Consider the following 17,218-nt stretch of genomic DNA (forward strand, 5'->3'; position numbering starts at 1 on the left):
CTTCCGCGAAAGAAAAATAGAACCTCTGGCACCCAGGGTAAGCCGTGTTTCGATACTGTCATCTAAACACAGCTATTGACCAACAAAAGTGCGCGTACTATCCTAATTATTTCATAAAACGTCTTAGCACTGATTTGCAACCTATTTCCAACACTTAGATCTGTACTTGGGTACCAAAGTTTATTTATGAGAGACAGTTTATGGGGTTAATTGTCTGTATTTCTTGAAGCGAGTGATGCATGTATAAGTTTGGGGGAAGAACAGGGAGACACTTCGTTACGATTATTAAAACTTACGAACATCTAATTACTAGCATATCTAGAGGTTTGCCTTGCCTTGCATCCAGCAAATGCGTAACTATTTCATGGTTTTAAACTACAGTACTCCCTCTTCACTGAGTTTAATACGAACCATTCGTACGTAGTTTTGGATCATCAGGAACTTGAAAGAATTTCCGTTGGCCTCAAATTGTTCTTAGCAGTACAAAACACCAGGTCTTTGAGAATTTCAGACAGGTTTCATTCAGCCGACCAATCGTAACGCCACGGCTATTATTTCCTACAATTTGTGACCGCTTTACGGACACGAAAGCGAATAAATAATAATTTTTCAACCACTAACAAAACCAGGCGGGTTTTAAACTCCAGGATAAGTGTATTTTCAAACCATAGCTTAAATTGCCCTTTGATTGAACAAGAGTGCAATTGGTTATTTTTGCACTAACATTTTCGATGAAGCAATTCTCTATTTTCCATATTCAGTTCCATTTGGTTTTTCAGTCTAATCCGCCTTAATTATCGAAGACTATAAATCCATGATTATATTCAGAACCATCCATTTAATTCATATTTTTCTTCTTCAAAACTTTAAAACAAAAATTATTTCTTGATTAAGCAAAAATAACGCTCATAAATTGACGCAGTGTTTATTCATGCCGTTAGGAATTGATGCGTTGTCTTATCAATTCACATAACTAATCATAGCAGTCGAGGACCATTTTTCACTCTTTTTTCTTATTAATCCTAGGCACACATTGAAAATGTTGCAATAATCCTTTCCATATCTTGCTATAACTGATACTTTTCATTATCAATAAAAAATGAGAAAGAAAGTGTCCCATAGTTCAATGTCGATGCGGATAGAACGTTACTGGGTCCTTAGTCTCATTTCTATCAATCTCTATCTAAAGACATTGGAAACAACTCGTCCATTTTGATAAGACTTGATAAATGCTCTGATTCCCATGCAAATCAATCACCGAGAAAGAAAAGACACCTTGTAAGACCCGGTTACCATTACCAGGTCCATCAAAACAACCTCTCGCTCAACTGACCCTATCCATCATCCCAACAAAAAATTGGTAACGTTTTGTCGAGACATTTTTATAGATTTATTTCGTAGACAATCGTCATTATCTTAGAAAAATATAAATGAAAGGAGGACTCTGATGGTTGGAGTGTTCCTCAATGAAAAGGTCTCAGTACTTTGTTTAAGGATGAATTTGCGATGTCAAGGACTTTTGACAAAGAATTCGTAATGAGACCAAAAACGTTCCATAACGAGCTTTTCAGAGCTTGAGAAAAAAACTTGAAAGTGAATTCTCACGAAGCAAGTTGTCATACAGTGGCTACCCATACAGTAAAATGCTTCCGAGTATGATCCCCCTGGAAAAAATCATAGGATACGGCGCTAAGACTAAATGTAAATTTGATTCAAATTGAGTTAATTGGAAAATAGAAAGAAAAACAAAACACAAAACACGCTTCGCCGGCTAAATTTGGACTGAAATACTGAACAAACACCTTTTGGTAAAGTCCTCTTAGATGTTAATTTCTAAAATTCAGTGTTTACCCAAAATTATACTTGATGAAAATGGAGTCCATTCATTCACAGCGATGCCTGAATTCTCCGTGTCTTTGGCATCCTGCTGTGAATAAGTGAATTCATTTAATCAGCAAACTTTAAAGGTCTGCGAAATTCAATTGCCACGTTTGCGTTAGAAATAGTGTTAACAGTAGATATGTTTTGTGGGACCTCAGAAAAGGGGGAAAACCCATGTTTTTCATATGAGTAAACTGAAAAATGTTTCTTCTTATGCTGTGAAGCTGAATAAGTTATGTGTCAATGATATATAATTCATAAGCAAAGATTTACAAATGTCAATTAGATTTTCATGACTGTAGAAACGCGCGAAAGGAGACAATCAGAGCGCCGTCCAACTTGCAGAAGTGCCACATCTTGTTCACGGTCTCGCATTGGTTTTATGGCTGTGAGTATCAGTGCAAAAAGGAAAGAGGCCAGGATCAACTTTTAAGCTAAGTTGCATTAGAAGCACATATTTTACAACAAGTGTCAAGGGATGACTTTTTTTGAGTCGCGCTGGCTATTTTTCGTATCCTTCACGATATTCATCACAAGAATCCCTAAATATAAAGCAGGTAGATCATTCTGAACCGTTCTGCACTTTAACGTTTTGAGTATTCTAGCTTAGTGCTCAAAAAGGGGTTTGAGTAAGGTTGAATATGAAGTAAGTATTTACACCAAACTATTTAGGAAGGCAAATATGCATTGGGTTTCTTTCCCGGGTAAGTTTCTTTTGTGATAAGAGATCAAAACCACTCTTTTCGGTAGATCTTCGAGATATTCTCATTTGCTTGGTTTTATCTCTTTTATAAACGGCAAAAATAAATTTGGGCAGAAAATGGGAACAGTTTTAGTTTTGCCTTCCTTAAAATAATACTCGAAATATTTTTCTGTTAATTAAAACACTGAACACTTCCTTATGTGTTAATTGTAAGGAACATTTTTATCAAGACGAAAGTTAAGAGTACTATGGTCCAAACGTCAAGAAACGAAAAGAAATCGATGCATTAACTTTGTTATCTCTTTTTCTCGGATATCGTTCTACTGTCATTGAAAATGTTTCAGTGATTTATTTCGGTTTTCGGTAGAATTTCCTCATAAAAAATTTCCACCAGATACCCTTTTTATCCCAAGGACTAACGAAATTCATGGTTGTATATTTTCTTCTATACAATAAAGGCGTGGATTCGGTGGAAATGAAAAAAAAAAAAAAAAAACAGGTTTAAGCCGTCAGGCTTCATACCACAAGCAATTTAAGTCATTGCTTTCAAAATAATGTTGAAAACGAAATCATATGTGGTTGATTAGCAAGGCTTTGACAATTTATTTTGGTTAGCTTTGACTTTTATCTTCAGGAGGTGGTAGACAAAGTGGTTATCTTGTAATTAGCTATCAAACGGCTAATTCTTTTCCCGTGCTCTAGTTAGCATCAGGGGAACCCAACCAACAGTTTTCGTTAGAATAAGCCGTCAGGATAGAGTGTTTCCCATAAATTTCTAAATTTTCGCGTAGCAATCCTTAGACTGCATACTACTCTAAAAACTAAAAAATATTGAGGCTGTAATGAAAAGATTAACCAATGGGAAGAATTTACCTTACGTCGCTCATCTCTCAATAAAATACTTCGTAGACCACGGCGTCAAATCACTTTCCTTTCTTTTCGTATATTCTATACAGTGGAGTAACGCACCGTTTGTAAAGTTCAGCTATTTAGTATAGTAATTTCTGTTTAGATATCAGACAGATGCGTACCACATATGTCTGTGAGAACGATATCATGAAACTGAGCTGTAAGAAATCCAAAGTTCTTGAAATTCATGCGGCCGACTATGGATGGAGAGAGAAGTCAATTTGTAGCAATGGTCAACAATCAGACACGTGCAAATTGGTGGACAAGACAGACACCGTGAAAGCGCGGTGCGATAAGAAACCAAGATGTACCATCACAGCATTGAACTCCATATTTGGTGATCCATGTCCTGCTTTGAATTACCTGAACGTCATGTATGTCTGCGGTAAGAATATACATATAAGATGCGTGCTTTTCCGCAGAAGGCTGCCCCAGTTATGCAAATAAGAGACCAAAGTAACCTGCCCTTTCAAAGTTTCTTACGTTCAATACCTCTATAAATGTCTTCTGTTTCAGCATGATGAATCCATTCATCCATACTTCCAAACGGTTTATAAATTGACGGCGTCCAAGGCCTAACCAACCAATTTAGCAAATAAACGAAACTGTATTCAAAACCATTTTGGGACACATGATGATTTGTAGACCAACTTGTATTCTCCTCTCTGCTTTTTTTTCCATATTATTAAGCATACTTTTCAATTCTTCCAGTGAATCAAGAGCAGACACTAAGTGCACCAAATACAACGGCCACGGAAACAGTATCAGTGAAAATTGCTACTACTACTAGAACTAATGCCACCACGAATACTACTGCTACCAATAAGAGCACTATCACAAATCAAAGTACGTGGATGAATCTCTCTATAAATGCAAACATTACCCAGCCACTATCAACTTGGGAACCTACCCACAACACTCAAATGCATTCAGGACAAAAAGATCTCAGGACACAGAGGCAGACGGAGAGGTCCATTCCAGTGTTTGACCCATCTAAAACTGTCATGTTGTCTGGTTCAACCAACACACCAATGACGTTTTCCGGTTCTGGCTTTCTTCCTTGGGTTTTCGTCTTAAGTTCGATTCCCGTCTGGTTGTAAAAGTCATTCTTGTTCATAGTCTTCTAATCAGTAAATTGTACGATGTATGTTTCTCTCGTTCAATTCCTGCAAATGCTGGATTGTCTCGTTTAATAACGCAAATTCTCACTCGATAATGCAAGAACCCCTAGTCTGACCTCTGATCTAATAATTCCTTATAAAAACTCTTAATTATACAAGTAAAGCAGGCTTCGAGGAAAGCGTTCTTCTAGGTGATAAATGCTACAGAATGCTAGATAATGCTGCAAGAAAGCAGAGACTCCGCTAGCTCAATCCGTCTGGTGAGGTTTTTCAAGCTAAGGAAACTTGAAACTCTAGTAATGTATTAATCAGTTTTTGTATTCTACCTGGAAAAAGACTCGAAAACCGAATACCTTTCTCGGTCTAAAGGGGGGTGGCTCTTAACTACAGAAAGACAGTGGTTGCTAAGGAAGCTTTTTGGTCGAGAGCCCTACAAAAAAGTTGCATGGACGGTCCTTTGAAGTAACTTTTTCAACGAAATCTGACATCACTTCAATCAGAAGCTAAAAGGCGCATGCCCACCTAGTCTCAGTCCTCTGCCATGCGTCTCAGGAAGCGAAGGGAAGAGGCAGTTTTTTCACCGGATGGGAACTGTCCCATCATTTTTCGTAAAATGTAACATGGAGCTTCTATTTGGCCAAAAAATGGAACTGATATTTTTTTGAAAGCGTATCAAAGGAGGGCCTTATTAAGTCATTTTTTTGGAGAAATATACTTTTTTAAAATCCATGCTACAGATTTTGTGTTAGAATGTTCTCACACTATTGAGTTAAAAATTTGTGTTATGGCAGTTTCTGTTTTGGTCACGTGATTTACTAAATATGGATGTGAGTCGAAAAGACAAAGAAATGTTAAATAGAACACAGTTGGCAGAGAAAGGATAACTGTAGAGTTAAAGGGACTCGAGAAATGACTATTTGAAGAGGTCCATTGCAATGTTTTGGTAGTTAAGAAGCACCCTTCTAAAATTGATCGAAATTCATTTAATGAAATTGTAATATAAGCATTAAAGACGACGTTTTAATAACTTAAGACCACTTAACTACTAAATCTCTGTGGAAAAGATATAAAAGTGAGAAGTTTATGTGTAATCGTGTTCTTTCTCAATATATCGAGAGTTTTCTTTTATTTTATAGACGTCGACGATTAAAGTTTACGAAGGTTTAAGGTCTTAAGGATGCGTAAGTAAATTACCGAGAAACTGTAGTGAAGTCATCACGAATGGTGGGACGGAAGTTGTGATGTGTATGTATGACAATCCTCATTTTTACGGTCGTTGGTTTGGGCATCGTTTATCAGGCTTAATAGTAAGCATTACATTCAAAAATCAAACCGAACAAGTCCCATAAGACCAAACAGCGTTATGCAGAGCGAAAATACACCTTGCTACGTCTTTGGTCTAAGACAACGGGAAACCGCTTCGCCTGGGCTCAACAAAGAAAAGTTTTCCAGTGTAAAGCTCCTTGACAATGGGGTCATTTATACTGGAGAAAATAAGACGCGTCTTAAATATGACGCAAACTGCTCGTATAAATAGTACATAACATGCGTTTGCGTCTTATTTTAGACGCGACTTACATAAGACGAGTCTTATCTTGGAACAGAATTTTCGGCTGTTCTTATTTTGTCCGCGTCTTAAATAAGACATGAACTTCCTAGTATAAATGGTTTCGCGCCCTAAATAAATTTCGTTGACGAGTCACCCAGGCTAACAAAATGGCTTCCGAGGCAGGCTCAAAAACACCAACAAAACAGAGACACGCTCGGACTTTGGTGGAGGAGAATGAGTTCCTCTTCCTTTGCCGGGAACTGGCAATCGCAGAACAACTTTTAACAGCGTGACAAGGGCCGGCATATGTAATTTATTTTGTTTTAATTCAATTCAATTATTACAAGGGTTTTCAACTGGCAACTTTGCGGATGAAAAGTACAAAGGTGGTAACTGTGAATTAACAGTTATTCTTCGAGGGCGTTCTAGATTAAAATTGAAAAGAGGCGAACGTATAAATGGTACAGTTCGCGTACTATACAAGACGCGTCTTAGCTAAGACGCGTCTTATTTTCTCACGTATAAATGGCCCTAACATGTTATGGGCATAATGGCAAATTACATGGCTGTGTCTATTAAGTGACGTTTCAACATTGCCGCTCTTCATTTCTCGTACATTTTCTCCCGATTGATTCAGGGTCACATGCTTTTGTCCATATGTGTCCTTGATTGCACAGTCTTCGTAAAAGCTAACTTTATCTATGGTCATCAGCATTCCAGTTAACACGCAAGCGCATCGTTTACAAGTGACTTTCAGGGACCGTTATGTTAACGCTTACTTCTAGACTTGGACAATCACTTTTCAACTCATTCTTGTTAATAACGTTTTCTTATGCCTTTGTGAAGACATACACGTCAACGTCTGTAAATGCGACTAGTTTGAAATTGGAAACTCGCATTCGGCTGATTTGAGACCAAAAAGTCGTACATATAGTGGGAGGAAGTGCTCAGACTCTCATGGCAATAATCGCGCTGTCTTGAAAGACAGAGGACAGCGACTTTTAACTCGTTCATTTTGGTAAAAAGGTACGATTTTTAATTTCTCATTTTTAAGAAACACTAAAAACTAACTGAAGATTAGTCTTATTTTGTTTTTATTCAAGCTATTATTCACTAGTTTAATCAACTGATGACAGAAACGTCTCACTTCGTCAAGTTGACTTAACATTTGCTGTGACATTGTAGGTAAATCATTAATATTTACCGAAGTCTACCAATTTTTCTTGAACACGAAGGGTATGTCATAATCCGACGGCGTGGTAGATATTAAAACAATTCTAATTTGTCTTAATTGGAAATTACTGCTATTTATACAACTCTTTCAAAAGGAAAATATCCTTACAGGAAAAAGAGGGAAGGATTGGGTGCTATTTTTCGTTAAACGTATGATTTTGCCGTTGATATTATTCAAATTCTTTTGAAACTTCATCGGTGGTGTTTATTCCCTTTGAGCTTTAACAACGAGCCGCTTGAGAGGCGTATCGTGTTTTTTTCCCCAGAGGGACCAACCACTGGTAAATCACTTATAAATAATACAACTAAAAGAAAATGGCCGCGATTATGAGTTCTGTGGAGCTCCGGATGTGATTTCGTGCTGAGATGATAATACATCATCTATCAACATTCATCTTTGTCCATAATCAATATTCGTTACTTTTAATCATTAGCCGAATTTTCACCGATTTTCAACACTTGCACTTGAAGTTTTGGATCCCCCGGTTTGGAAAGCATGGTATAAGGCAACAACAACCATTTTATATCAAAATGATTACACTGGGGAAATAATAAAATTTCCTTTTCTCTTCTCAGGTAGCTTTGCCTCTGAGGATCATATAAAATTAATAAGCAAAGAGTGCTTGCAAATGCCAATTAGTTTTAATGCTGACAAAAAGAGAGCGCTGTCGAACACGCAGCAGTGTCACAGAACTACTTCCTTGTACTCAGTGGCAGTAAACGGATTCAAGGCCATTTTGTAATAACTATACTCTTACATAGAGAGCATTGCTGTGGAAACTTGAAGTTGTAGAGCGGTAACAAGTGGCTAGAGATGACTTTCTCTGAGTGGCTTTTGCTATTTTTCATATCCGTCATTCCAACATTCACCGGAATTGGTGCATATAAAATAGGTAGGTTTGTCCGAGCCCTTCTTCAACTGAACTCACAACCTCCGAAGTTTCTTCTCTTAACAAAATTAATGACAAAGAATTAATTTTCATTCTATAGGGTTTTCCTATAGAGCAAGTTTGCTTTTCAATATATTTAAGACATTCTCTTTGCCGGTCTCACATATATCTTAGTTTTTACCTCTTTGGTAAGTGGCAAAAACAAATTTGAACGAACCACAGGAAATTGGGACAATTTTCAGCGTTTAGTCCACATTCTAAGAATACAGGGTGTAATTTGACATTGTTTTTGATCGGTAATTGCTTTTCTTTACAACTCAAAATATTTTTTCTTTTTTTCTATGCTATAACAAATTGATCATTCATCAATTCCAAGGAAAAGTTAAATAATGATAACGAAAAAACGTCCTTAAAACTCCACATGCAAATGTATTCTTACAGCTTATGTGACAGCGTCATCGGAGATTCTCCCTCTCTCATTTTTCTTCCTATCTGTGACAATGGTAATCATTGGATGAGACCGTTACCTAACCCACGATTAATTGGTCTGAAATGGAAAAAGACATCCAAAGATAAAAGTCTCTTGAAAGTTGAGAGCTGTCCATAATTTTCAGTGAGACCTTAGCCTAACGAAATGAAACATATAAAAAGCTTGTGCCGATGTCGATGTAATGGACGTTTTGACGCTTATCTTCAGGAGCCGATCGTCAATACCATGCCAGAAAAAGTTTAGTAAATAGCAAACAGATCCAACAGAATTGTTAAAATTACTTTGGTAGCATGAAAAATTGAGCACATGGCATGCAATTAAAGGAATTCGCTCAGTATAGTATCAGTTTCACAGTGAAAAGATAACAAAGAAGGACATGGTTCATCACAAAGTGACAAATTAACGTGAATTCACTTGCACTTGCACCAAATAGGAAATTGATAATCAATGAACAAGTTACAAGAATGGATGGGGAGCATTTCATGACTGCGTAAAGCGTTACTTTTAGTTCTGAGTCGGTGGGACTCTGTGGGTGATACAAACAATTTCAGTCTTTTCCTAATTATAACCGGTTTCCTCCGTCGTTCTAGTTAAATTAAAGTTAACCTATTTCCTTTTCAGATATAAGAATGATGCGTACCGGGTATGTTTGTGAAAATGATGTCATCAAACTAAGATGCGACAAATTCAAAGTCCTTAAAATTCACGGCGCCGACTATGGCAGAGGAGAGGACTCAGTTTGCAGGAAAGATCAACGATCAAACTACACATGCACATTGGTAGACAAGACACACTCAGTGAAATCGCGGTGCGATAATAAACGGAAATGCACCATCAAAGCATTGAGTTCCATATTTGGTGATCCCTGCCCGGGGTTTAATAAATATTTGAACATCATTTATGTCTGCGGTAAGAATAATGCATGATTTGTGTTTTGCTAACCTTGGACTGGAAAGAAAACGTTTAGTCTTGTGGTTTAAGAGACACTGACGGTATAAAGGTTTATTTCTAGAGGCTCTAACCTTTTGCACTATGGCACTCTCCTATTTAAGCATATTTAGTGAATCGTTTCTGCTAAGCTTACGTTATTGTTGATACAGTTATTGAAAAGGCCATAAATATTCTTGTTGTTCATTCTTTTAGTGAAACGGAGGCACACTGTAACTCCAGACACCACCACTGCCACTAAAACACCAATATCGACAGGTGATAAAAATGCTACCATGGAAGTTACAACCACAATCACCAAACCAGCTGCAACTTCCACGCTCTCAATTACCGATGCCTCTGAGGATGTCCTAACCACCAATCAGAGTAACTTGAAAAATATTTCTACAGCTACAATTGCAAACACCACAGGAAAACTTGCAACTTCCCAACCAACTGCGGCAATCGCAGACACTGATGGTATCCTAACCATACAAAGTATCTGGATTAGCATTACTTCAATGGCACAAATAAACCAGCAACCAGCAACTAGGAAGGCCATTTCTATTACTGCAGCCATCCGCAGTACTTCAATTAAAATTTCTACTACCCCTAAGAATCTCGACAGACTTACAGAAACTAACGAATCATTTGCTGTTCACAGTTATGGGACTAGTGGCCCTCCTACAACTGCGTACACCACCCAGCCACGTGCAACTACTGAACCAACCAAAAGCAAACAAGCGGAACCAAAACAAGAGGAAGATTTCGACTCAGAAAGAACTATCCCAATATGTGATTCATCTAATGCAGTAATCTTGGAATCTTTTTCTGGTTCAGCGAGCCAACCAAAATTTTTTTCTGATTGTGGATTTTGCACTTGGGCTTGCTTTTTAAACTTAGTCGCCATATGGTGGCCATAAACTGTCAGAAGCGTGCCGTTGGTTACAACTGAATGAATGAGTCATAACGAAATTACAATTCGAAGAGTCTTTTTCTGGGTCATTGAACTGTAACTTTGTTAAGTTATTTTCGATTCCAAACCGGAGTAGTTGCAAACTACTACTTATTGTACACGTGGCTACCCTATGATATGAACTTTAACTTGTCTTCAATGATGAATGAGTTGTGGCTTGTCTTTTGTGATCATAATTTGAGAATTTCCGTCATTTGTAGTGTAAAGAATACTGAGGCCTTTTTGTTTCTCCATTTTGGAAACAAGCCTATTATAATAACAATTGAGATAATAATGAATCAAGGGATTGCGACGCAAGATGAGCTGGAGGTCGTGCAAGGCCGTGGGAACTAGGAGTGGCCTGATGCCCCTGTTCTTCCAGCGAAAGCTGTGTTAAAAAATAAATCATAACAACAACAATAATGATAATAATAATAATAATAATAATAATAATAATAATAATAATAATAATAATAATAATAATAATAACGATAAATTTATTGCGCTCTAGCAAACATTACTCAGTGTACCAAACATCGGAATATAAAGCCATTTCCGGATATAGCCGTTCACGAGAGAATAGGGATTTGGGTCTAGATAGGACATAGCGGCTGTACAGCAGAAGCAACAGCCGCTTCGCGCCTCGCTAAATATCCACCACTAGCCACCGACACTGAGGTGAATATTTGTTCTAGTATATACTAAAACAGTGAGATAATATAGCACAAAAAGATGATTTTAAGCTATCTATTCCTGCAACGATTACAGTGCTTTCGGGCGCAAATCCCCGCGAATTGCTAAAAGATGAATAGCCAATCAGAGCGCACCTTCAACGCTATCCACTGCTCTAGTATAATAAATAATGCCATTATTAACAACCAGGAACATTCATCATGGCTTACAAGATACATGATAAAAGAATCTTGCTATATTAAAAACCTAACTAAAATATACGATCGCCGTGTATACGTAAACTACATCAAAAAATACGCAATGCGTATATATGGTAAGCCACTAAGGTAGAAGAGGAGGTGCTGGAAACAAGTGTTTTTGAGCTGTGCTTAATTAAAATCCCAAAATTTGAGAGCGATACTGGATGTGCAGAGAAAGACGTTCACCACAATTCTTAAAATGCATATGGTCCGTCTGAGATATAGTCTTTGGAAAGAGGATGAAAAACTGTCTCATAATCCTCTCTTAGATTTTATTTCATTTACTTGTTTCTTGCTTATGTTGTTTCAAAATCACTAACTGACCTTTTAAGCAATAGCAAAACCATCTTGAATTTCGCATTTGGTACAATCAATGGGCTTGTTGGCCTGGATAGACCACAATGCATCAGGACTCAAGATGTCGTAGCTATTGTAAAAAGGTCAATTTCACTGACAACTATATAAGTCAGAAACACATTGTTTTCCTGCATTTGATCCAAACACAGATTCGTTACCTTGATTAAAGTCTACACAAACTGTATGAGTAGCATCAACTAATTCATTAAAATTGATAGAACCTTGATGCTTTTTCACATCAATCCCTTGGCTAATATCTGCACAAACTGTTTTTGCTGGATCAAACACTCTAGGCCCAGGGATCTCCTCAACATCGTTTGACATTCTCACAAGAACAGTGCGTGAATGTTGTGGCCCACAATCTATACTGCTGTATGAAGCATTTTAATGTTGGTAAATAGAATACACTGAGGTATTAAAATACGTCATGCATCCCAATTCTGGTTCCATACTGTTCATTTGTCACACCCATTTTCAAGTTTTCCCACTGCACAATACTAAATACAGTATTGGAGTACAAAATTATCAATAAACTGCAATTCTAGCTTCACAGGAAACAAAATGGCTTTCGACATAATTTTGAGTGTAATTAAAATTAAAAAAAAACACTTTGAAGTACTAAACTATTATTTGATACACTGTTTTGCAATGGCAAGTTCACAGCAAAGAAAATGACCTTTGAGATACTTTTTTACTGTAATTCAATTTAAGTTTCCTTGGTTCCCTTTACCATCTCTTTAGCTTAATACACGCTAAATAGATCGATTCACCGAACAATAGTTCACGCCGGTTGCCGTCGGTATGCAGTGCCACAGATTACCTACAATGCAGTGAACACCGTAAGAACTTTATACTTCAAAATTGTACTAAGTACTTTAATGATGCAAAGCGATTAAAACCAGTTATTTATGTTACCACATCAGTGGCTCCCGGTGCCCATATCTCACGTTCAAAGCATGTTAGTCTCACAAATTTTCAAGCACTCTGCGCACATGTGAATCTAGTTTGTTTACGATACAGCATGCATCGCGACTTTCTTAACCCATTGACTACTGGGGGTTCCCCATTGACAACTAAAATAGTCTGGCGTTATACAGAGTAAAATCGTTCATTTGTCTGGCGTTAGACAGAGTAAAATACTCTGGTGTTAGATAGAGTAAAATACTAAGTATGGCCGGTTTAGGGGTGAATAAAAAAATCGAAACGACGTTGCAAATGTTTACAACTTTATCAGCGGCTTTATCAGTCGCTAGGTTAAGCTGTCATGACAGCAATAGCATCATTCAATTCATTATAAAAATTCTCTATTCACTATTCAAATTTGACAAGACTACGAAAAGTTTAAAGATTTTACTCGAAACTTTGTTAATTTCGTTAATTTTAAGTTTTGGCTCCTGTTCCCCAACACGTGTGATGTCTTTTTATTCCAAGGGTCATATCTAAGGATATCTCTTCATTTCTCCATCTCCAACAAATTTGCAAGGAAGATTGAACTTTATCTACTCTTTATCTACATTTATCTACTCTCTTGTCACAATCTTTGCTTGTTTCTCGTTATTTAGTTTGATTACAAACCCTGTATACTTGGGCTGCCACTTCACTAGGACTCCTGTATCGACCAGCATACACCTTAAACGAACATTAAAGCAATAATGGTAACCATCTTATTAAATTCCAATTCAATAGTAGTAGGCAGGATCTCCATGAGAAACCACTTTCGAGTGAGTGGAGCTAATTTTCTAATACTAATCTTGAAAAAACGAAGATTATGCTTATTAGTACCCATCAGAGGACCACAGAGGCCGACGATCTAGTTATAGAAATCAGTAAAACGCGTTTAGAAAGGGTTAACAGGTTCAAATATGTTTAAAAATAGAGTAGTGGTAGTCAGGAGCCGACATAGTAAGATAATGGTTTGACACTGACTAGGTTTTTGATGTTTCGTGCAAGACGTTTCGGGTGGTGCTTAAGCCTTCATCAGTTGCAATACGATGGTAGCACGTGTGATTCAAATAACAGCACGTCGAGAGCGCGCTGATGAAAATCCGCGTGCAGTTTCTTGAAAACGTAGCGCGACACTTATGCGCATGCCAGAGACTTGTAGACATCTAGGATGGCGATGTGGTCATTTCCAGGCTGCGGATCCTTTATCGGGTACAAGGCTTCCAAGAAAAGTCGCTCGTGGTAGTTAGCCTCATGTCCAACAACTCTGACACTCCCAAAATCCATTTCGTGGACATGGCAGGCGACCTTGGAGTCATGGTCAAACATAGCAACAGCCCTTTTGTGTTCTGTAATGCGAGTTTTCAGTGATCGTTCGGTTTGACCGTAGTATACAAAACTGCAATTGGTGTAACCGATTTTGTACACTGTGCCAGATTGTGGCCGGTCAACCTTTTCTTTGGCTTTCGGTCGCGGGAACAAACTGTTCACAGTTCTCAATGGCTTGAAGGCGACTTTGATTTGATACTGCCTTAAGATCCAACTAATCATTTCTGAGATGCCCTGCACATAGGGTAGCACCACGAAACCATTGGACGGTAGATCGGTAGGAAGTTTCGACAGCGATCTTTCGCAGCTATTGATGAAGGATGAGGGATAATTGTTGTCTCGCAGTACAGCCTTGACTCGCTTCCTTTCTTCGCGTTTCCCCTTCTGTGTTGTTGGTATGTTTTGTGCCCTGCGTAGCAAGGTACTGACTACAGATCTCTTGTGGCACATGGGGTGGTGAGAGTTGAAATCGAGATAGCGATCTGTGTGGGTTGGCTTTCTGTAGACATTCACCTCAAGCTGCGTACCCCTCCTTGTGGTGATGGTGTCCAGAAAAGGTAGTCCCTGTCCCTTGGTGTCCTCAAGTTCTAGAGTGAACTGTATGTGGGGGTTAATTGAATTGAGATGTTGGTGAAACTCATCCACTTGTTGCTTTCTGAGACACGTGTGACTGTCGTCCACATAACGGAACCACCACTTAGGGGGTGTGGAGCTGTGGCGATCGCAGTTTCCTCAATCTGTTCCATTACGAGGTCGGCTATAACGGGACTGATTGGGGAACCCATCGCACATCCAAAGATTTATTTTTGATGGATGTTGTTGTGTTTGAAGAAGTTGTGATTGAGAACAAAATCTAACAGCCTCATGATGTTGCTGATGGACATATTTGTACGTTCCGCTAGATCCTGATCCTTTTGGAGCCTCTCTTTGACAATGGTTAGAGCTAGATCCAAGGGAATGGAAGTGAATAACGATTTAACGTCAAAAGAGACCATGACTTCGTCACTGGCGACAGTATGTTGCTGGATCTTTTGAGCAAATTCTGAGCTGTTTTTGACAGAGAAGCGATTTCTCCGAAAAGGAGGCAGACAGAATGGAAACGAGATGTTTGGATACAGCGTACGTGGGGCTACCTAGGCTGCTTGTGATAGGTCTGAGTGGTCTTCCAGGTTTATGAATTTTCGGGAGACCGTATAACGACGCTGGCGTTGAATTGCTGCAGTGTAGTTTTTTGTACAGTTGCGGTCCAATTTGTGATCCGCTGTCATCCTTTTCTTCTTTGATGTTAAGCAAAAGTTTTAGTTCTTTTTCGACGTTTGATGTTGGATTTGATCTTTTGTCTGTGATTTTCAAATAAGTGTTTGTATCGTTCAACAAAACAGATACTTTTTCTTGGTATTCATCCTTATCCATTACTACGACGGATCTCCCTTTATCGGCAGGAACGATTGTTACCTCCTCAACTTTTCTCAGGTTATTCAATGCCCTTTCCTCTTCTCTCGTTACGTTAACCGCTGCGGGCAATTTGCATGTTTTCAAGGAGTTAGCGACTGAGACACGTATCGTGTCTTTGGCTGATTGACTCAGATTGTAAATACCCGTTTCTATGGAGGATAGTATTTTTGAGACAGGAACTTTCCTTGGAGTGAGAGAAAAACTTTAGTCCTTTTTTGAGGGCCGTAGTCTCAATTGGAGTCAAAACCCGTTTGGATCTCCTGGTCGCCCACTGGCGAAGAACATCTCAATTCGCTATAAAGCTTCCCAACCTTGAAATTTTGAACCACATGCTCGAAACAGAGTCGGGAATTGCTCTGGAGAAGAAATAGGGCTGATTTTGAATCGTGAAGCGAACAGATTAAGCCAAGACGCAAGGCTTTCCTTTACGAGTGCTCCTGATTATTTAAATTTCCTTGGCAAAAATTATTTTGATTCCCTTTTTCGAGACTTTTGTCATAGGCTGTGATACGGGAATTCCCGCTTGCTGCAGTAAGCCCAACAACCAAAGAAAAGATTTGTGTAAAGAAATTGTCATTAAAAGTGGCAAGGCTCAACACAGCAGGTTTCGTGTGATACGGTTTTGTCTACAAAATGGCTCCAAATCTTGTTATGATATCATCTCACTCTGCCCCATTGTGTCTTTGACTTGGAAAACTTTAACGTTTGAAAATTAAACCACTGAAAAGCAATAAATTTGAAGCTTTTTTCAATTTGTATATTGTCATATTGCCCTAAGCTGCGAAAGTTTCAAGGTTGATAAAATGACGTGCACAAATAATTCTAACTCAGAGAACGAAACTCAAGTCGGAAGCTCATGCGTTCTCGTGGCCAAATCTTAGAAAATAATTCGTGATACGGGAATCTCCTTTAACAGCCGCCACACAAATATCAGAAGAATAATTTGAGTTGAACATTTATAATTTAAAAGTGGCAAGGCGCGCGCAAGCGACCAGCAAAGTGAGCCTATTGTCCTATTGAAATCTGTCACTTCGAGCCAGTTGTTTGATCGGAAGTCTCCTTAATGCTACCCAGCGATATTTTGCCTAGTGAGTTTCGACGCTTTGCAATAAATTTTAAAAAGTCCCAAATCAGTGTGGATACATCATAAACTAATTTTGCAGGGAAAAACATGGAGATTGACAATGGTTCATAATTAAATTATTTATTTCTTTGCACAAAATTTGCTCATCTGAGGCGAAGTACTATTTACACTTACATAAAACTGCTTACCACAGGAATTTTAAAACCCGAAAATATTACAGAGAACATCACATGCACTATGCCACTACTAGAAATAAATGGCATATAGTCAACTGTACTAAAAAAAAAGAAAGCATCTGATTTCTATTTTAAATAAATTATTCATTTGTTTGGGTATTAAAGCGAACAAAGTGCCCCTCTCTTCCCCCCACCCAAAAAAATCCCCTAAACAATAAGCCATTTCGGAGTTCATGTCTACCTCCTCTTCAAAGCGAGTCCAAGTGCGAAGTTTTTCTTATGAAA

General features: G+C 38.2%; 2 protein-coding genes across 3 annotated transcripts; both read left to right on the top strand.

Annotated features, from left to right (window-relative positions):
- The first annotated feature begins 2,215 nt into the window (after window positions 1-2,215).
- LOC138052323 (rhamnose-binding lectin-like) lies at window positions 2,216-5,705 on the top strand. Its single transcript, XM_068898743.1, has 3 exons — window positions 2,216-2,438; window positions 3,597-3,878; window positions 4,205-5,705. Exons 1-3 carry the CDS (start codon window positions 2,360-2,362, stop codon window positions 4,591-4,593), a joined length of 750 nt encoding a protein of 249 aa, XP_068754844.1. The 5' UTR covers window positions 2,216-2,359; the 3' UTR covers window positions 4,594-5,705.
- A 139-nt stretch (window positions 5,706-5,844) lies between these two features.
- On the top strand, window positions 5,845-12,424 carry LOC138052321 (uncharacterized). Of its 2 annotated transcripts, XM_068898741.1 has the most exons (4): window positions 5,845-5,859; window positions 7,973-8,289; window positions 9,398-9,685; window positions 9,920-12,424. In XM_068898741.1, the coding sequence occupies exons 2-4, from the start codon at window positions 8,211-8,213 to the stop codon at window positions 10,624-10,626; spliced, it is 1,074 nt and encodes a 357-aa protein (XP_068754842.1). In that variant the 5' UTR covers window positions 5,845-5,859; window positions 7,973-8,210; the 3' UTR covers window positions 10,627-12,424. The 2 variants fall into 2 exon arrangements, with proteins under 2 accessions (XP_068754842.1, XP_068754841.1); XM_068898740.1 differs by lacking the exon at window positions 5,845-5,859 and having other exon boundaries at window positions 7,378-8,289.
- Window positions 12,425-17,218: the final 4,794 nt, after the last annotated feature.

Source organism: Montipora capricornis, chromosome 6, assembly GCF_036669925.1.
Source record: "Montipora capricornis isolate CH-2021 chromosome 6, ASM3666992v2, whole genome shotgun sequence".
NCBI lineage: Eukaryota > Metazoa > Cnidaria > Anthozoa > Scleractinia > Acroporidae > Montipora > Montipora capricornis.

Coding starts and splice junctions, on each gene's coding strand:
- LOC138052321 (XM_068898741.1), top strand. CDS start 8,211: ATGACTTTCTCTGAGTGGCTTTTGCTATTTTTCATATCCGTCATTCCA. Junction 8,290..9,397: donor AATTGGTGCATATAAAATAG/GTAGGTTTGTCC, acceptor TTTCCTTTTCAG/ATATAAGAATGATGCGTACC. Junction 9,686..9,919: donor GAACATCATTTATGTCTGCG/GTAAGAATAATG, acceptor TCATTCTTTTAG/TGAAACGGAGGCACACTGTA.
- LOC138052323 (XM_068898743.1), top strand. CDS start 2,360: ATGACTTTTTTTGAGTCGCGCTGGCTATTTTTCGTATCCTTCACGATA. Junction 2,439..3,596: donor AATCCCTAAATATAAAGCAG/GTAGATCATTCT, acceptor ATTTCTGTTTAG/ATATCAGACAGATGCGTACC. Junction 3,879..4,204: donor GAACGTCATGTATGTCTGCG/GTAAGAATATAC, acceptor CAATTCTTCCAG/TGAATCAAGAGCAGACACTA.